Source organism: Alligator sinensis, unplaced genomic scaffold, assembly GCF_000455745.1.
Source record: "Alligator sinensis unplaced genomic scaffold, ASM45574v1 scaffold860_1, whole genome shotgun sequence".
Taxonomy (NCBI): domain Eukaryota; kingdom Metazoa; phylum Chordata; order Crocodylia; family Alligatoridae; genus Alligator; species Alligator sinensis.
The window spans coordinates 3,747,527-3,767,663 of NW_005841923.1; the positions used below are offsets into that span (position 1 = coordinate 3,747,527).

Consider the following 20,137-nt stretch of genomic DNA (forward strand, 5'->3'; position numbering starts at 1 on the left):
GCATGACCTTTGTATGCCTAATTGTATTACTGTAATGGGACCCTGTTCCATTACTGAGAAAGGGGAGGGAGCCCAAGGCCTGTGGGTCAGCCCAGCCCTGTGAACAGACTTGATGGGGGAAGGGATCTAAATTAGATGGCTGCCTGCCTCAGGGGCAGTGCTTGGGGTGGAAGTAGAGGGTTAGGTGACTCAGGGAGAGATTCAAAAGCCCAGGGCTGAGCCCAGAAGAGGCGGTGTGGCCATGGAAGCTGAAGGGAAAGAAGCCCTGCAGGGAGCTGCCTGCTGCTGGACTCTGAACCTGCTATGCCAGAGAGTTGCAAGTAGAGGGCTAAGGGCTGGCAGGAGAGTGGAGTCAGGGTAAATGGCATTTGCTTTAAGGGGCTAGCAGGCTTAGAAAATTGAATTATTCAGCCAGAGTGCTAAAATGGCTTATGTTTTGGTTTGCGTTGTAACTGTTGGTCTGGGATTGGGACTAGCAGTGGTGGTACAGAGGTCCTAGCTGTGTCTAAGGGCACAAGTGTCTGGAGTCCTGCCAGGGGTTTGGGGCTTGAGACATAGATCAGGCTTGAGCCTTATAAGGTGGCAGCCTAGGGAAGGACTGTAGCCAAATGCAACTCAAGCCAGACCAGGCCAGGGGGTCCAGAGGAGACAGAGCTGAAGCAGGCTTAATGCTGAGAGCAGGACAGAGACAGGGCCAGGGGGCCCAGGACTAAAGTAACTCAGATAAGGGCTGGAGCCCAGAAGACAGGTCTAGAACATCAGGCCTTAGCTAAGGTACCAGAGTAGAGGGGCAGAAGCTGGGAAGGCTGAAGCCCCAACTAAGGAGTCTGAGGTGGACTGGTGGCTTTATGGGACCATCACTTAGATGTCCCACCTAAGTGATGGTACAGTGTCATCTGTGAGGCATGGATGTGGTGTGAGAGGTGATCAGGGCATGAACAACACATGCCCCCAGAGGCTGGGGGGGCACGGGGACTGCCCACAGGTGGCAGGAGTGGGGGTGGCAGTGGGGGCATGGTGGCAGTGAGCAGGGAGCTCCTGCAGGCAGCCACAGCAGTGTTGGTGGCAGGGGGTGGGGTTGGTGAGTGCCAAACGGAGGTCGTCAACCACCCACAGACCGACGGTGGCCAGCAGCGATCAGGGACCTCCTGCTGATGCCGCCAGCGGTGGCAAGCCAGGGGGTGCACTGCTAACCTTAGGGGGTGCACGTGCACCTGCGTGCACTCCCTACACATCATCAATGGATCGAGGCCATCTAATTAGTCCTTAAGGCATAACTGGTGCCATGGAAGAACCACCTGGCATTTGGATGAACTGAGGTTTGCCCTTGGACCTATTAGGAAGCCTCCCTTCCAACCAAACAACTGCATCAAAGGCGTGGTGGGCAAGTGAGAAGGAGACGGAACCCTAGGGCTGGAGTAGGGCAAGGGTAATGGGGCCTCCAAGGGCTGTTCTAGACACCCCTGTAGTGCAAGCCTGGTTATAATTACAAAAAGACAAGAAGCTAACAAAAGCCAAAACTCCTCCAGAGAATAATGTGCACACATGCACACAAAAACACGTAAGTAAACTATAAATAATGGTTTAAACATAAGGCTCTTTTAGGGGAAGAATTGTCTTTTTGCTTGTTTTCTCATATCTTCTGTTTTTAATTTCCTTTTGAGTTGACTGTCTACGTATTTAGCCCCATCAGTATAAAGTCTGAGCAACATCCAAAAATTTTACACTAGAAAGAAGAGTAAAAGCATTTCTCTGTTTCACTTCCTTCCCAGTCTGTTTAAAAATTCTCTTAACATCACAGGAAAGTAGGGCTGGAAGGGACCTTACAAGGTCATCTAGTGCAGCCCCCTGCTCCAAGCAGGATCATCTGCAACTAAACCATCCCAGCCAAGTGTCTGCATAACCTGACCTTGAAAATTTCGAAGGATGGAGATATTCTACAACTTCTCTAGGTAGCCTGTTCCAATGCTTGGCCATTGCTCCTAGTCTTGTCCCCTACAGCCACAGAGAGAAGCCCATCTCCATCCTTTCTAGACTCTACCCCTCAAGCATTTTAAGACTAGTATCTAATCCCACCTCAATTTTTTGTTCTTCAGGCTAAATAACCCTAGTTCTTTCAGGTAATCCTCAGATCATCCTTTCCAGGCCTCTAATAATTTCTGTTGCTTTGCATTGGACTCCTTCAAATCTGTCTACATTCTTCTTTGAAGTATAGGGCTCACTGGACATAGTACTCCCAGTGAGACATCACCAGTGCTGAGTAGAGTGGAAGAGTCATTTCTCTTGATTTGTAAGTGACACTCATGTTGATTAGGATTTGCTTTTTAAAAAAGGAATGGCCCACACCTGCACATTAAACATTCATTTAAATATGTTTATTTTAACGTGCAGGTGCGGACTTCTCAGTTCTAATGTGAATGCACTGAGGTCTATTCTCATTTATTTATCAGTATGCAACCCATTTAAAGGCCAATTGTAAATTGCTAAGGAGAGGAACTTTGTACATGACATTACACAGACAAGTAGGGACAATTTCTCCTAGAGCTCTCCCAGTACAGAGTGGAAGTACTTTCACTAGAATACCCTGATTTATTAAGAGCTAGAGCTCTGACCCTGCATTTTTCCTGACACCCCAGCTACTGTTTGGTTAGCTCGTGAATGAGAAGTCACTAGCCAAATCTATATATATTAAGATTTGTATTGCAGTAGATGCTTAATCATAGACTAAGATCTCACTACATGAGGTATAGTATAAAAAAGACAGGAAGGTTCTCTCTTCCATAAAGAACTTTCAACCTAAATCATGGCATCCATGACCAGACTTCTGGAGTTATAGAAATGTTTGGGTTGTAAAGTCTTATACGTGTTCCTGTCAGTACATTACAGAGGGATTGCTGCAAGATGAAAGCCTCACCTGAAGTATGGTGTCCAGTTGTAGGCAGCTCTCTTCAAGAAAGACATAGACAAATTGAGAAAAATAAATTCAAGGAAAGACAACAAAAATAATTAGAGGTCTAGAACACATGAGGAAAGGTTGGAAAATCTGTGATTATTTTTTGTAGTGAATGGAAAAATGAGGAGGGATTTGATAATGGTCTTCAATTACACAAATGGCTGGTACAAAGATGATGGCAATCAGTTGTTCTTTCTGTTTACAGGGGACTAGATGTAATGGGCTTAAATGGCAACAAGGAAAATTAGGTTAGCTATTAGAAAAAAAATTGTATTAGTACAAGTGGCTAAGCACTGGAACAGATTAGTTAGAGAGGTTGTGGTATCTCCATCATTGGAATTTTTAAAGTCTGGGTTAAACAAACATTTTCTGGGATAATTTAAATAGGGATAAGCCTGCTTTGAACAGGTAGTTTTACTAGTTCATGTCAGCTGTAGTTTTCTATGATTTTATGATTACATTATAGCCAGTTCATACATCCCAGTAGTTTGCAGGACCTACTTTCTGGTATCAGTAGTTATGCACTGTATTCCCATTCAGAGCAGCAGAAAAATACAGTTTCCAGTATGTCTCCCCATATGGATTTCTGGAGTACCCCCTTGTTTCACTGGGATCACATGCAAGTGTTTGCATACCTAACAGAACTAATATAATGAGGCACCCTGTGGCACCCTTAAAAGGATCTCCTGGCACCTCAGGGTACCAAAACATCCTGGATGAGAATCACTGGTCTAAGTGGACAAGACCACTAAAGCATGGAAGGCATAGAGGAATTAAGTGACCTCCCCAAAGTTACACAACAATTCAGATCACAGGTCTACTTGGTCCTAATTCAGGACTCTGTGTTGGGACCCAACCTTTCTCTTGATGAGCAGATAATATTGCTGACATGTCAATAAAGGTCCCCTCTTTTTTTTTCTCATTGGGCATGTCTAAACCTGTATATATATATATATGCCTAAATTGAATGCACATTAGCTTAATGCGCATTAAGCTGGTTTAGGCAGGCATCTGCTCATGTAGGTGTTAAAGCACATTAACGCTGTGTGTAGACTGACTTGGGACCAAAGTTAGTCTCAAGTCAGTTGACACACACAGTGTTAATGCACTTTAATGCATCTACATGTTCATTAATGTGTTTTAACTGTTTGCACCTAAATTTAATACCTGCATTTGCAGGTATCCAATTTAGGCACAAATAACCTAAATTCACCTTTCTTAATGTTCATTAAGAGCATGCACACATAGATGCATGCCCTTAATGTGCATTAATTTAGGCTAATGTGCATTGAAGCCTCATGTGTAGACACGCCCATTGAGGAACATATCAAGTAACTTATTTTTCTTTTCAAACATCAGAAGTCAACTTCCAGCCACTTTGCTGTCAAAATGCAGAAAAATATCAGCTTACAAACATTACTTCTGTGAATGTAACATGCTGTTGAATGTCAGGGTGGCTTTCACTAAAATCTGTCTGTTGACTTAGTCTCGCTAAACTTGGCTACCACTCTCAATACCATTGTTACAATCACAGAAGGGAAAGTTTACTTTGACATTTCAAACTAAATTAATATGCACTATTGTTTCCTTCACTACAAAGGCCATTGCCATCACAACTGCAGTACTGGAACTTTATTCTTTTTGTGTGCCTGCATAGGCTTGTTTATAGTAAGTAGATTTCTCTTTGTTAACGTTAGGATTTCATGCTTGTGATCATGGGACTGCATGAGCTCCCCCTAGTGGCTCATGAAATATCTGCAAATTCCCATCAGTAATCAGAGCCCCTGTTTTTTTTGGACAAGTTGGCTTCAGTTTAGAAGACAACACTATAATGCTGGGTTGTGTTAGTTTTACCTTTTTGTGGCTGAATTGTCATTATTAGATTTATTTTGAGAAACCTTTTAAAAGTAATGAGTGAGGATAGAGACTAATGCCATCTTCTGAATGATGCAAAAGTATGAAGGAGCAAAGTTACAAAAGGTTCCATTTAAAAATGAGGAAGTTCAGCAAGTTGCCAAATAGACTATTTTGCCTTTTCTCACTGAACTCCCAGATCAAGGTATGTGAATACAGGAATGAGGAGGAAGCAACTGAAATCTGTCATGTGTAAGGTGGTCACTTAGAGCCTTGTAACATGTTGCACTTTTTGCTGCTCAAATGTTGGTCAGTGTTAGTGCTAGCTAGGGGTTTGGAGCAGTCTCACCTTAAGGCTAAAAACCACCTCTGACTGACTGTCCCCCACCTGCACAGCTTTGACTTGCCACTAGAGGACTGGTGAGCCAGAACAGGCTTCTATCCCTGCTCTAGGTGGGGACTGAGGGTGGGGGTAAACTTGGAGGGAGGTAGGAACATGAAGCTAGGAGGTAGAGACTTAATGGGTTGGTGGTATCTAATAAAATGGGAGGGGTGGGGGAAGGGTAATGAAATGATGGAAGTCAGCCACTGAAGGGGAAAAAAAGAAGAAATAAAGAGTAAGTAAATTAAAGAAGATCTCATGTTTTAATAAATTAGGATTGGGATAGAATGTGGGGGGTGCTGGTCATGCTCCTTGGGGTAATTGGGAGGTGGGAGTGGTGAGGTAAGGCACTTTTGAGGGAGCTACTGCCCTTGACCTGGGAAGGAAGCCTGAGGTCATGAGGACCCAATCTGGTCCCTTACCTTGCTCCCCCCCATGCCTCCTCGACCCCACTCCTAGATCTACCCATGCTCCATGACCTGGCTAGCTGGCATTTTTCCACAGGTTTGCACCCCTGCGTATGGGAAGGTCAAACCCCCAGGGCTAGAAGGGGGAGATGGTTCAGTACCAGAGCCACACGCTGGGCAGTAGAGTTCAGGGGGTGGAAAGTTTTTTAACATGGAACAGAAGGGTGGGGGAGGGGACACTGCATTCTGGGAAGCTGGAGGACTGCAACTTGGGCAGCTCATCTGTGAGGAGTGGCCACACATTGATGGAACATGATCTGGGTAATACGGATTGGAGATAAACCTGCCCTGGATTAGTGTAACTTTGCCCAAAGTGTGCTTAAACTGCCCAAAGTGTGCTTTAAATTATTTAAAGGTGTTAACATGTGGACAGTGCAGGGGTTGGGAGCTCCAGGAGCTGCCTAAAATTAAGATCCTTATATGCCTAGAACTTTTGTCGTTACAGAGAGGGCTTTTTGTATAAGCACTCTGACACAAATGGAATATTTATAGTATGGATTTACTTTTTACTGTCATAGATTCATAGATGTTAGGGTCGGAAGGGACCTCAATAGATCATCGAGTCCGACCCCCTGCACAGGCAGGGAAGAGTGTTCCAGACTTTGGCCACTCTAACTGTGAAGAAGTTCTTCCTAATGTCCAGTCTAAATCTGCTCTCTGCTAGCTTGTGGCCATTATTTCTTGTAACCCCCGGGGGTGCCTTGGTGAATAAAACTTCACCAATTCCCTTCTGTGCCCCCGTGATGAACTTATAGGCAGCCACAAGGTCGCCTCTCAACCTTCTCTTGTGGAGGCTGAAAAGGTCCAGGTTCTCTAGTCTCTCCTCGTAGGGCTTGGCCTGCAAGCCCTTAACCATACGAGTGGCCCTTCTCTGGACCCTCTCCAGGTTATCCGCATCCCTCTTGAAGTGCGGTGCCCAGAATTGCACGCGGTACTCCAACTGCGGTCTGACCAGTGCCCGATAGAGGGGAAGTATCACCTCTTTGGATCTATTCATCATGCATCTGCTGATGCACGATAAAGTGCCATTAGCTTTTCTGATGGTTTCGTCACACTGCCGACTCATGTTCATCTTGGAGTCCACTAGGACTCCAAGATCCCTTTCCGCTTCTGTGCCACCCAGCAGGTCATTCCCTAGGCAGTAGGAATGCTGGACATTTTTCCTCCCTAGGTGCAGCACTTTGCATTTCTCCTTGTTGAACTGCATTCTGTTGTTTTCTGCCCACTTGTCCAACCTGTCCAGGTCTGCTTGCAGCTGTTCCCTGCCCTCCGGCGTGTCCACTTCTCCCCACAGTTTTGTCCTTTCAATATTTTTGTTTAAACATATATTTTTAACAAGTTTAGTGTACTGGGTTAATTTGGCATATAGGAGGTGCACTTAGAGATCTTTTTTGGAACATTTGTTGGAATAAACATAATCAGCTCTTTAACTTTGATTTCTGTCACATTGGAAAATGGGTTACTATTTTGAGGGACTAATCCTGTGAAGTGCTGAGCACTTTGAGTGATCTCACTTGGAGTGGAGGCCAGGCCCACTTCACAGAGGTGCTAGGTAGAAACAAATTGTACAACAGTCAGACATTCCATCTGTTTTAGAAATATTTTTTTCTGAAACTGGAAAATGTGTTAGATAAGAGGGTAACATTTTAACCTCTCAGACCCATAACAGTGCAAAACATTGATCACTCAATTTTACAACAGAGAATTAAATTTAGAGTTTTTTTGTAGGTGTTTTATCTATGTGGAATGTGCAGAGGCAGTTCCTAGATAAACTTGAAAGCAGCCCTGCTTAAGAGGGGGAGTCTCTGCAATGTTATCAGCCACAGCCACAGAGATAACATTTTATCATTAGGTGTTGGAAACAGTCATCTGTCTGAAATGCATATTACCATTCATGTATATGAAGCTGTCAATCTTTTCTCTGTTTTTTCTTTTCTTTTCAATAACAGCATGCTTTGAGGACAGTTCTTTCTAAATCTTCCTGGGCAGCTATAACCAACTACCAGAATAAAAACCTCACTTTTACCAGCCTGTGTCTACTGCCTCCCATTTACATGGTCATTTATTATCTCAGCCCCTGATTCAAGGAAATTGACTGGTTAAAAGCAAATATATATTCTGCTGATACTCTAGGTTAAATGGCAAATTAAAACTCATTACACTCATCATTCTGTAGAGGCACTTTTTCTTTCTTTTATTGTTCCTCCCAATGGTGCCTCCATTTTTTGTTCCCTGTTTAATTTTTTGCCAATCCATTGCATCCAGTGAACAAAGGGACATTTTGTTCTTCAGTGATAAGGGCCCAGCTATGCAGATTTGTGAGATGGTATATAAGTAGGGACCTACCTACTCAATTTGCGATTTGCAGACTTTGTGGGAACTGCGAAACCAGGCATTGTCTGTGAAATTGCTCAATGTCCACAAAATACACACACACACACACACACACACACACACACACACACACACACACACACACACACACACACACACAAAACTTACTAAAAATAAAATGCTGACTCCCCAGTGGGATCCAGAGGTCTGTATGGCTTCTACGGCTCCTGCTTGGGGGGGGCAGGGTGGGGTGAAGCCACTGGTGTGACGGGGAACAGCCAAGACAGCAGCCATCCCTTACCCCTCATTGCTGATTGGCTGAGAAGACTGCCCATTGCACATGGCCACATGACAGACAACCCTCTCAGCCAATCAGTGGTGAGGGATGGGGCCACCAGTCCCCTCGGCCAATTATAAGCATGCTGCGATGAAAATGATGGCCAGCTCCGTGATGGGCCTGCAAAACCCGCCACTTGCCGCCTCAATTTTCGTAGGTCTATGTATATGAGACCTGTGCAATCAGAAAGGCACAGTAAGAATCTCTTGATAGTCTGTGACTACAACCATGTTCTATTGTGATTTAGGGCTTAGGAAGAGAGCTAGCTGGCTGTGTGAGAGAATGCTGATGAGTTAGTAGACCTTTTTTTTTCTGTGCCCCAGAAGGACAGATTTTGATACAATTTGTAGCATGCTCTCAATATAATTTTCATGTCTTTTAGCAGATATTTAACAGTTGACTACAAAACATTTTTTTTCTGTGGACTTAGGAGGGGAGATTATCAACCATATTCTGTGTCCACAGGGTAGAGAAGTAATGGGCTTAAACTGTAACAAGGAAAATTTAGATTGGATATTAGGAAGAACTTTCTAACTATGAAGGTGGTTAAGTGACAGGTTACCTAGAAAGGTTATAGAATCTCTATCACTGGAAGTTTTGATGTGAAAATTGGGCAGACATTAACTTGAGTTTAAATAAGGGTATTCCTGCCTGAAACATTGGGGCAGCCTAGACATCCTCCAGTGGTCACTTCAGTCCTCTTTTTTTCTATGACTCTATATAGTACCTTCTTCCTCACCATGCTCATAATGACTGTAATGAGGTTCCATCTTTTATGTAAATGTTACTCAAAATGACCTTTCTATTTCTTCATTATACATTATATTTGATATATGGGTGACATTCTGTCTGTATCATTTTGTTCCAGCTCCATCTAATGCATTGGAATTCTACACTATACAACAGTATTGAAGAGGCAGTTGGGAAAAAGCACGGAATAGCTATTATTGCTTTGTTTGTGCAGGTAAGTAATCACATATCATCATTTAACTTAGGTAAATGTATCCCCTTCTACTTTCTACTACTTCATAAAATAAAAGGAATCCACAGCTGCTAGTATTTATTATAACTACTGTTTTCTTGAAATGTTTTTAGTGCATATGGTAACTAAATAGTACCTGATTAAAGAACAAACTGAAAACAATGCAGCTGAACAAATAGAAGGCATATAATAAAACTGCTTTGTGCTGTGGTCCTCTCATGTTAGACAAGCTAAATATCAGGGGTACTGCTGTTTAATTTTCAGTGCTGAGATGGCATATTTTTAAGGACTTTAAAAAGTAAGTGGTTTGGGCAGTTGAGAAGGAGGCAGTTTGTGAAGTTGTGAAGTTTCACTCACGAGTGAAAACTACCAGGTTAGGTAGTACTGTGCTTTTGCAGGTACAAAAAAAATGAAGTACTGGTCACTTCACTGCTTATTAAGAATCTTATCATCTGGAATAAGAAACCGGCTGTTAACTTCAGTCCTGCCTCAATTTTCACTCGAGTAACATGGCCCACCTACTTTACATTTTCTCTGGTTTCAGCTGGAAAAATATATTCTTCAATTTTTGCCTTAAATTGTAGTGTGCTGCTGGATAAAGTCATGCACATTTGCAGCTACCCATTAATTGTGGCAATACTACACAGCCCTGGGCAGGCCTTGTTGGAACAAAAGAGATGTGTTCCATCTGGGTGTCATGCCTCCTGTAGCTTTTATGAGCAGAGGTAATGTACCATCTTTGAACTGCACTCTCTTCAACTCTTGGTCAGGTTTCTTGCTCAGGGCATAGGCTGTATACAGGGAAGGGAAGAGGCAAAGAGGAAAGGCGTATGTGTGGCTATGGCTCTGACTGTGGCCTGGCTCCTTAGCACAGGGTAGAGCTGTCAGTGGGACTAGACCTGCAAAGCATGGGGCACTTTTATAATTTGGCTTCTGCACTAAAAACTGTAAAATGGAAAAGGCTCTCTGTATTCAGAGACGTCAAACAAGGTGTTGGTGGTTGCTGGTCACTAGGCAGGCCCTCAGAAGTGTCCTGGCTGAGGAGTTCCTGTGGTCTTTTGATGAGGATGAACAGGAGTTTGAACTGTATGTTCATACTGTGTGAACATACCCTAAGTGACGCTGAAGGAACTTAGAAGACTGTGAACCTTATGAAAAACTCATTATGTTTGAACCCGAAGCATCGATTTCGCAGAGCCCCAATCACAAGCAGTGAACTGTTCCATTTAAGTATGTTTGAAGAAGAGAGTTATGATTTAATATTTAGATCAAATGGATTTCCTTTCACAATTATATTGTTAATTTGTCTTCTTTTATAACAAGCTTGTGTGTGCCTTTGAGCTTTACTTCGATTTGAATTTAAAGGTGCATTAGTTACAGCTCCAATGTTGAGAAACTGTACTGTACAGCTAAGAAATAACTAAAAACTCTTAGTTCTCTTGGTTTTGTATCCTAGAGGGCCACAGTTAAATTGCTTATGTAAGAACCCTCTTCTTCCAGCGGAGGTAACCTTGGAGTTAGCTAGAAAGTTACATAAAATTCTTAAATAACTTTTTGAATTTTAAATGATATCTTTTCCATTTCTAGCCTCTTACCGTAGTCATGGCTCTTAAACATTCCAAGGTGATTTCTCATTAGCTAAGAAAGACTCCATATAATTAAAATTTGATGAAGGAAGCATTATATTTAATGCTGCTAATTAATAGCACAGTGAGAAAACAAATTCAATCACAATATTCTTCACATCTATTAAAGAGGGACCTCATACAAATCCTGTGAAAGCAAATGAAAATCTTCCCACTGACTTCAGTGGAGGTTGGCTCAGGCTGTTGATTATTAAGTTAAAGCAGCATAGTTAAATTATTTTCAGTTTGTTTAGATATTATTGTTTATAACCATTGATTGAAGACTTTAAGCTGAAGTCTGTTTCTGAGTATGTGTCCTACTACACAACTTGCTCCCCAAACATCTCTGTCCCAGAAATTTTTTTTATTGAGTATAGAAGTCTCAGGTGCTTTAAGAAAATCTCGCCTGCATTCCTGAATACACAGAAAATCGCATTTGAAAAATAAATTAGAAAAAAAAGGCTAATTTAAGTTGTCAGCACCCTCCCAAAGATAAAATCTGTGTCTGTGGCTCCTCGTACACGAGTATGTAAAGAGTAACTGCACTGAAATGTTCAGGGTGAGTGACATTAAAAACAAACCTGTAAAGTTTTATGAGATCCTGACTGTTAGAATGACATTTTCCAAAACACCAACTTAGAAGTATAAGTCTCAAAAGTACAAGTTCCATTAAGGCTCAAGGGGACTCTTGCTCTTAAATTATTTGGGTGCCTTGAAAAATACTGTCACTGCTCTGCTCTATTTTATTTAAGTTTTCTATCCTTCCTGTCACCATAAAGTAATATGACTAGCATCTGTTATTTGTGGTTCATTTTCTCTTCTTCTCTTGGAATAATTGTGTGCTCATTTTAGTGATACATTTTGGCAGGCTCTCTTAAAACTTTTTATAAAGTATATGTGCATACTGCTCACATAGTACTTCTATAACTAGTCCTGCAACATATTGAATTTAAACAGTGACATCCAAGTGTGGTTTTGCCTATGCACATAAGCATGCCGCTCCCATTGAAATCAATGTCAGATGTGTGTGTGTGTTTGTCAGTATAGAGGTATTTCAAGGAAGAGTTTACCCCTGATTCTTTAAACATTTATTTTTAAACTTGCTTTCCTTATCAGCATTTTGTCTGCTTTACAAGGACATTCAATAAAGACATGGGTGAAATCCTGCCCAGAAATGAATGAAAATCTTTTACCCTGAACTAAAATGAGGTCAGGATTTCATGTATGTAATTTAAAAAGAGGGTGTTTAACTATGATTCTGCACTTCTCACCTGAGCAAAAGTCCTATTGGCTTCAAGGAAAGGTAAAACTCAGTGTTGGAGTGTTGGGCCCTTGTTTTACAATGTTGTAGGAACAAATTCAAAGGTTTCTGTCATAGTTGTACACTCAGTTCTTTTATGTGCACATTTCTAATACCAGCTAGTAAGGACAAATCATACATAGCCTTGGCATTTTTGTCACAACACTGCGTCATTTTGACCTTATGTGCATTACGTGCTACAATACTGATTGTTTATCGACTTTGACTTTTTAAAATGTTTTATCAGTTTGTCACAGCTTTTAAGTTATTTAAACCTAATTTCATTTTGGCCAATGACTCTTTTTTTGTATGTGATTTAATAGCTATTGTTTGAAGTTGCTATGTAATAGTATTTAGTTAATACAAGGTCACGTAACTTTACTACAAAGGAGTACTGATCTGGTTGTACTTGTTGCCCTGTTTCTTGCTTTACAATTTTTCAGAAACAACATAGCACCACCATTCACCTTTGGGTTTGTTTGTTTGTTTGTGATGTCTTAGATAGGAAAGGAACATGCAGGCCTAAAGGCTGTCACCGAAGTTCTTCAGGACATCCAGTACAAGGTAAAGCATTGTCTGAGGGAAATATAAATACTTCCTTTGCTGACAGAGACAGACTAAATGGAAAAAGGGTAAATATGATAAAGTGAGGCAGAAAGAACAGGGTCAGAAATATTTGTGTTACGATACCATATGGGAACTATTAGAAAGTCAATATTTAACAAGAGATACCACAGGGTTATTATGGTTATTTCCTCTTCTGACTGCAGGGAAAGTTTGATCTCTTACATTGGTAATTGTTGGCAAGTACTGACTTCTTTATGATAGTAATATGTTGTCAATATGAACACAACAACTAAGAAAAGATAAAGGATATACCATATGTACTCAGATATCAGAAGATCCTGAATCTAAGATGTCCCCCCAATAATTAGATTCTATATCTGGAAAATTTATAAATTTATTAAAATTTTCCAGATATAGAATCTAGTGATTGGAGGTTTGTCTTGAATTTGTCCCTCTCTCACTACTACAGCAGGGAAAATAAACCTGCGGGTGGGGGTAAGAGCAGGTGGCCCCTTTGCCCTCTTCTCCCCCCCCCCCCCCCCCCCCGCCTCCCCAACCTCTTTTCCCTGTAGCCTCTTTTCCCCATCCCTTACCATTAGACCCTGCTTTATCTGAGCATATGGAAGTGAGGGACAAATTTTAAAACATTAATTGTAAAATAAATATACCTATACTTATTTGCATATAGACAAATTATTATAGATATCCATAGACATTTTACCCTTTTTTCTAACTGCTGCAAGTTTTAGCACAAGTATGACATAAACACACTTGTAAGTAGCACAGTTATATCTACTTATATATAGGGGTCAATTAAACTTGAGGTGGCAGCCGACTTATTTTGTGGGCAGATCGTGGGGCTGGCCACCATTTTCACAGGCTTATCATGGTGGAGGCCCCCCATGCATCTGATTGACCAAGGAGCCCTGGTGGCCCTGCCCTTCACTGTTGATTGATGGAGAAACCATCCATCAAATGGCCCTGTCCCTTACTACTGACTGGATGAGAGAGCTGTCTGTAATGGGGCTCCACCACTCATTGCTGACTGGAGAGGGGCAGGGCACCATGACAGACAGCCCTCTCAGTCAATCAGTGATGAGGGGTGGGGTGGCAGCCATATTGCCCATTTGCTTTAATGCCAGCAGCCCCTTTTGTGCCAGGCTGAACAGCTGGCTCTCACTGAAGAGCTAGCACTTACTAAAAATAAGTAGGTTTTTTTGTTGGAGATTGCCTGATTTCATGATTTCCACAAAATCATGATATGAGTAAGACCCTACCTTTACATAGTACAAACTATGCATGATTTTAAGTCAAAGCCAAAAGGCTCATGATTCACTGTGTGGTTCATTGGGCTGGGCCCCAGCAGAGTCAACAACATTTAAAGCTATGGTGACTGCACAGCCCAGCACTGCTTAGTATGTGTGTGTACTTCAGATAGACCTCACAAAGGATCCATGTACGAATTACCTGCCCCCCCAACTCATGACTGGAATTGGGTGTTCTTAATACAAGTCTTGGGATCCTTCAAAAAGTTATATGCAGATGAGGCACAGGGCCTCCTGGTCCAGCTTTATCTCATGGGAGGCAGAACCATACTAATCACATGCCACAGGCCAAGGGAGGGGGCAACAGAGGTTTTCACTTACATGGACATTTGGAGGTATTTGCCAGACATTTAAGGCTGCTGAAGAATTGGGAATAATTGGAACTGGAAAAGAAAGATGCTCCTCAGCTGTGGGAGTGAAGAGGAAGTTGAGATGTATTCAATATAGTGCTTCAACATGAGTTGAAAAAGAGTCAGTGCTGAAAGGTACTGAACGCAATGGGTACTATGAGGTAGGCTTCATTAATATATCCTTGTTGTAGGTTCCCATCAGTATGTTTGCCCCATATGGGCCGTATGTTTTATAGGCATGCTCAGTGTTGGGTGCATTTAATCAACTTCATAGCTGGTTTCTATTACTAAGAAATGCTGTTTCTGGAAGCAATTTAATGATAGACAGTATATTAAATAAAGCTTTCTTGTTTGTAAATGTAAGACAAGGGTTTTTTTCCCCATGCTGACTGGGGGGAAAAGTGTCTTATATTTGAGTAAATATGGTATGATGCATGTTCAGAGAATACCAGCATCTGTATCCCTTGGCCTGTGATGTTTCATATTATATAAGAACAGAATGTACAGATATAATACTTGCATAAACTTACAGCTGGACTTCAGGTATAGCACAGTGGAACCCTATTAAATTGCTTGAAGGAATCAGTGGACATCTCTACACAAGATGCTGCTGCGCAGTAGCAATGAGATATTGTGCAGTAGCTTGTTGCTACCGCACATAGCATTGCTGGGCACTAACTATGCGACAACGCTACTGTGCAGTAGTAATGAGCTGCTGCACAGTAGTTCGTTGCTACTGCACAATAGCTTTGGAAAAAACTGTGTGACATTACTGCACAGTAATGCATAAGCAAGTACTAAATGACTGCATAGTAACAATTGCGCAGTCCGCTGCTCATGTAGATGCAGCCACTGCAGTGAGATTCTAGAGAGCTGGGTTGAAAGCTCTGATAATATTTGCTGTGTGACCTTGGGCAAACCACTTAATCTCTCTGCCTCATGATGCCCAATTGTCAAATAGGACAATAATGTTTACCTTCCATTAAAAATGCTTTGTGATCTATGAATAAAAAGTGCTTCATAGGCATCAAGAAAGTGCCAGTTAATTGAAATGGTCATGAAAATGTTGGAAAATTAGGATCTAATATCATTCTTTTTTCAATTAAACTGAATTCTAAATCTTGTTTTAGGTGAACGATACATTATGTGCTTCAGGTGTCATATTCATTTTTAGAAACTATCATCTTTTGCCTGTGTCTGAAAAAAAAGAGAGAGTATAGAGAACTCTTTATGCCCTGATTATTGGAAGTAGAAATGAAAGTAGGAAGGTCATGAATGTCCACTTTAATGTTAGCATATTTTACTAGTGACCTTCATAGAGTCAGGAAGATGCACATTTTCTGCATATATACATTTAATTTGCATTAAGTATACTAAACTTGTCCTATAAGGTACTATGCATGAAAGCCACATGTTGTCAAGACCAGGTATTAGACAAAGGTAGGATCCAGGGTTACAGTAATTAAATCAGGGTGTCCAGACCATGTATCCGAAGAGAAACAAGATCAGGAGCTGTAATTTCTGGCTCAAGGATAGGCAATGTTGAGTTGACTACTGTTGCTTCTTTCTAACTCCCTTAAATGAGTGAGCAGTTTCCCACTTCCTGTGTGGTATGAATCAATGGCGATCAATGACAGAACAGCCAAACAGGCTGTAGTTGTGTAGACATAGATCCTCCTACCTGGTGAGCCATCAGCCTGCACATGAAGGTATTATCACAAATCCCATCTGAATTCTACTTTATTGTAATAAAGATAAACTATTAAGAAGTTTAGGATTATTTTAAGCTAATTTAAAGTATTGGAATGTTACAGATGTTCCCAGCAAATTTTACAATTCATGGAATTCATCATAAGGCTTCTTAATTTACAGGCTCAATTCAAAACTGATTGAAGTCAATGGAGATTTTTTTCAATGTATTCTGGATTGTGTTAAATCAGTGTTCCCAGAGTTTTTGGATTAGCAGACTGTTGTCAACCATCAACATGTCATGCAGATCAACATGCACCCTTATCTTCACATTTTTAATTGAAGCAAGGGGAGCAACACAAACAAGGGGAGCAGCACAATCTACAGAACACTTACTATGGCCTTCAAGGCCACTAGTGGTCTGTTGACTACAACATGGGAACTGCTGTGTTACCAGAAATGCAAATCCATGCTCAGGTCTTGGGAAGTGTATGTAGGAGTGAACTGGTTTTCAAATGGTTGATTGAAAGATACACCTTTATTTAGTTAGATTTATTATACGTACTGGTAATCCTATTTAAAACAGGACAATACATCAGCTGTAAACCAAGGACAATTAAAAGGACCTCTATAGGTCTTTTGCAGCCCTACAGAGATACCATAGCTATGGTTTACTATTTATAAATACATATATAATATATAACAAAAGAGTCTTCTGTAATTTAAACCTCTGATTCTTTAGTAATTTTACATATAAAAAGTACTGCTGATGTTTTGATATCCTTTAAAAACAAATCTTTATAATTCACTTGTAAAAGTCAATTACATATACATGATAATGTTTATTCTGTCTTTGGGTGCATGCATGCTGCCATCCCTTGAATTGAAAGGGCCATATTAGTATTTGTCCAAGGGCAGAATATAGGCCTCAGAAATTCTGGAGAAAACAGGCAATTTAGGCAAAAGTTCAGTTAGGTCCTGATCTGTAAATTCACTGTATGTGGAATTCAGGAATCTTAAATTAGCAAATAGAGGGATGAAGAGCTTTTAGAGTATCTCAATCAAGAATGAGGGACTAAGCTATCTGAGAGTTACCAAAATAGGCTATATATCCTTGGATCAAAAATACAAAGTAAAAATAAATAAAAAGATGTTTGTATAGCTGCAAGGACAAATGTAATGATGATTTGTGGAGGCTAATGACAGTGGATGACCTGAACAGAAATTCAAGGCTTACTATTATGCCAGTATTCAGAGTTTTTTATTTTCCCTTCAATCTCTGTTGAACTGGAGATGAGATGGATTTGTATAATTTTTTTTCAGGGGAAGTCCAAAACAATACCCTGTTTTAATCCCAACTCATTGTTACCAGGTAGGTGGTGTTTATATATATCTCAAACATTTTCTTACTAGTGTAAATTGACTGTTATGAATGTTGCATTCTTGAACAGTTGACTGCCTCATGCCACTTCATAAAATCCCTATTGCAACTCATGCTGTTCTGGAAAGCAGCTTTAATGTGGCTGGATTACCAGATAAAACTGTCTATATCTCTGGATGTGGACCACCCCTTAGACTAACAGTGAAGATGATTATAAGCAATTTACCCATTGAGAAGCCATCTTCTTCCTCGTGGTGATAAAACATTATTTTTAAAGTCCTGCCACTGTGATATGGTTGATGAAATTCAAACAGAAGGAGGAAAACTGGTACTCATGTGTTGTCAGCAACATGTATTTCTAGGCACTCTGGCATCTTAGAGGCACAGGCTAGGGTGACGTGGAACAGCTTCATTACAGTGGAAATTCTAGTATTTCTCTGAGCATTCCAGTGAGCTGCTTGAATATGCATCCCTGCATCCCTTAAAATTGCACAGCATCCATTAGTCCCTGACCATCTATCTTGAGAATTTCCCATCCCTGTTGAGGAAGACTTTAGATCCCTTTAGGGTAGGGTTGTATGTTATCCTTGTCCCATACTCTGTACTTCAGCAGGCATCCAGGGACAGGTATTTATTTCTTATCCAGAAGTCTCACTTTCCAAATAACTACAAAGGTTTTTAAGTGATATTTAAGACTCCCTTGACTTTTCACTAAGTTCAAAGACAAATCCTCCTTATACTATGATACCTTTATCAGCTAGACTGAAGATCTAGCTGTTCGGTAGATCAACGTTCACTTAGCAAATAAGTTTTAGATCAATGATGAGAAACAAATACAATCACTTCCAACTTATGGGTGCCAAAATGTCGAGTCTTAAAAATAATCCTCCAGAACAAGTCTTTTCCAGACAAGGGAGCATCTATGTTAAATTTCATGCCATAGCAGCAGTCTCTTTAAACCTATTACCACCATCCCTCTACCAAAAACTCCCACAAACTCATAACCTTGTGTTAAAGAAGGTCAAGCACTCAAATGTTGGGAAATACCAGAATTAAGTTGCCCGTTCAATCCCAAGGCAGGCCTCTTGTGCACTTCCATTATGAGATAGTCTTTAATTGCATGAGCATGTAACATCTTTTTCACAGAACCCATGTCTCAGAACTCCCCTGTGTTGCTAGTCGAGTCATTTAAACCAGATTTTTTACAGGTGGTTACTAATTGCATGTTCCTCATTTTCTAGGTGCCTGACTTGTGACCTTGGGGTCTGATTTGTAGAAGTGCTCAGTGCTCACACCTGCAACTGAAGTCAATGGGAGCTGTGCTTTGAATGTATAAAGTGTTATGTAATGCGAAGTTCTCTGAAAATCAGGCTTTAGGCATCTCATATCAGTGGATAGTTCTGACCTTAATCTTGCTTGTTCCTCATCTGTAAAATGGTGATATTACTACCTGGTTCACCTTCCAGAGTTGTTGTAAGGGTAATTTATTTAATGCATGTAAAAAGTGCTCAGGTACAGGTGCCTATACATTTGGTCAAGGGGGGAGGAGGGAAGTGGCATTTTAATTAGAGTGGTTTCTGTTTAGCCTCTCTAAGTAAAATGGCTCACTATCATGTGTATTAACCCCTCCCTGCATTTCAAAATGGCCTCTGGGGTGCTTCAGCTGAAACTAAGTTGATAATTCAACTAGGGGTTAGTTGAATTAAGGTTTTATAGACAACCCTATTTAAGGTATTTCCTGACTTTTGAGTGTTTCACTCTGCAACTGTCATAATCTTCTTGTAATTAAGGGAAGCATCATTTGATCTCCTCTCTACCCTTACTGGCTCTTAATCTTGGCATCTCATTTTCCTTCCTGATTCTCAGTCCCAGTTTTCTTGCCCAGCTAGGCACAGTTTTTTTGTCCTAACTCCTAGGGTCTTGGAGAGAGAGAGTTCGTGTATTTTACTATCACCCCTAGTTTTCCTATAGGTTTGATTCTTGTACAGTCTGCATTTGAATCAAGCAGCTTCCTCTTCCAAGGTTCCTGAGTCCAGCAGGGGATCAGTCAAATTAGTCTTTCTGTTCTCCCATCAGATGCCCATACCTGGCATGGCCCAGAGCAGCTAATAGTTGTGGGTACAGGGACAGGCTTTCTGAATCCCAGCCTGGGACATACATACTGTGCATAGAATATTTGTTAAAATCTAACAAAAAAATTAAACAAGTGTGAACTGAGACTAAAAACAAGGCTAGATTTTGACAGATTTTCAGGGATAGCAAAACCTACTTTTCTTAACTTCATTCTCAGAAATGGCATTTACTATTTTATCCGAGTATTTTCCATAAAGTTCAATGTGAGGCAGACACAGCATATAAAATTTCTGCCCAAATGGTTAACATCTGGTAAAATTCTAAGCCACTGAAAACAGGTCTTACAATGGGAAGCATTGGCTGTTGGCACTGCATTTATGACCCAGATACCTTGTTCCAGGTGGACCCAAACCCTTAGACCTACCACAACCTCTCCATTCATAGATTCATAGATGTTAAGGTCGGAAGGGACCTCTATAGATCATTGAGTCCGACCCCCTGCACAGGCAGGAAAGAGT

General features: G+C 41.0%; 1 protein-coding gene across 3 annotated transcripts in view; it reads left to right on the forward strand.

Annotated features, from left to right (window-relative positions):
- Positions 1-20,137, forward strand: part of CA8 (carbonic anhydrase 8) — a 93,362-nt gene that overhangs the window by 36,744 nt on the left and 36,481 nt on the right. For all 3 annotated transcript variants that reach the window (XR_003092947.1, XM_025198508.1, XM_006019138.2), the window contains exons 4-6: positions 9,196-9,291; positions 12,736-12,798; positions 17,489-17,537. Coding sequence is in view for 2 of the 3 variants with exons in the window: in XM_025198508.1 (XP_025054293.1) it covers positions 9,196-9,291; positions 12,736-12,798; positions 17,489-17,537 (208 nt within the window). In the remaining variant the exon portion in view is untranslated. The remainder of the gene's footprint in view (positions 1-9,195; positions 9,292-12,735; positions 12,799-17,488; positions 17,538-20,137) is intronic.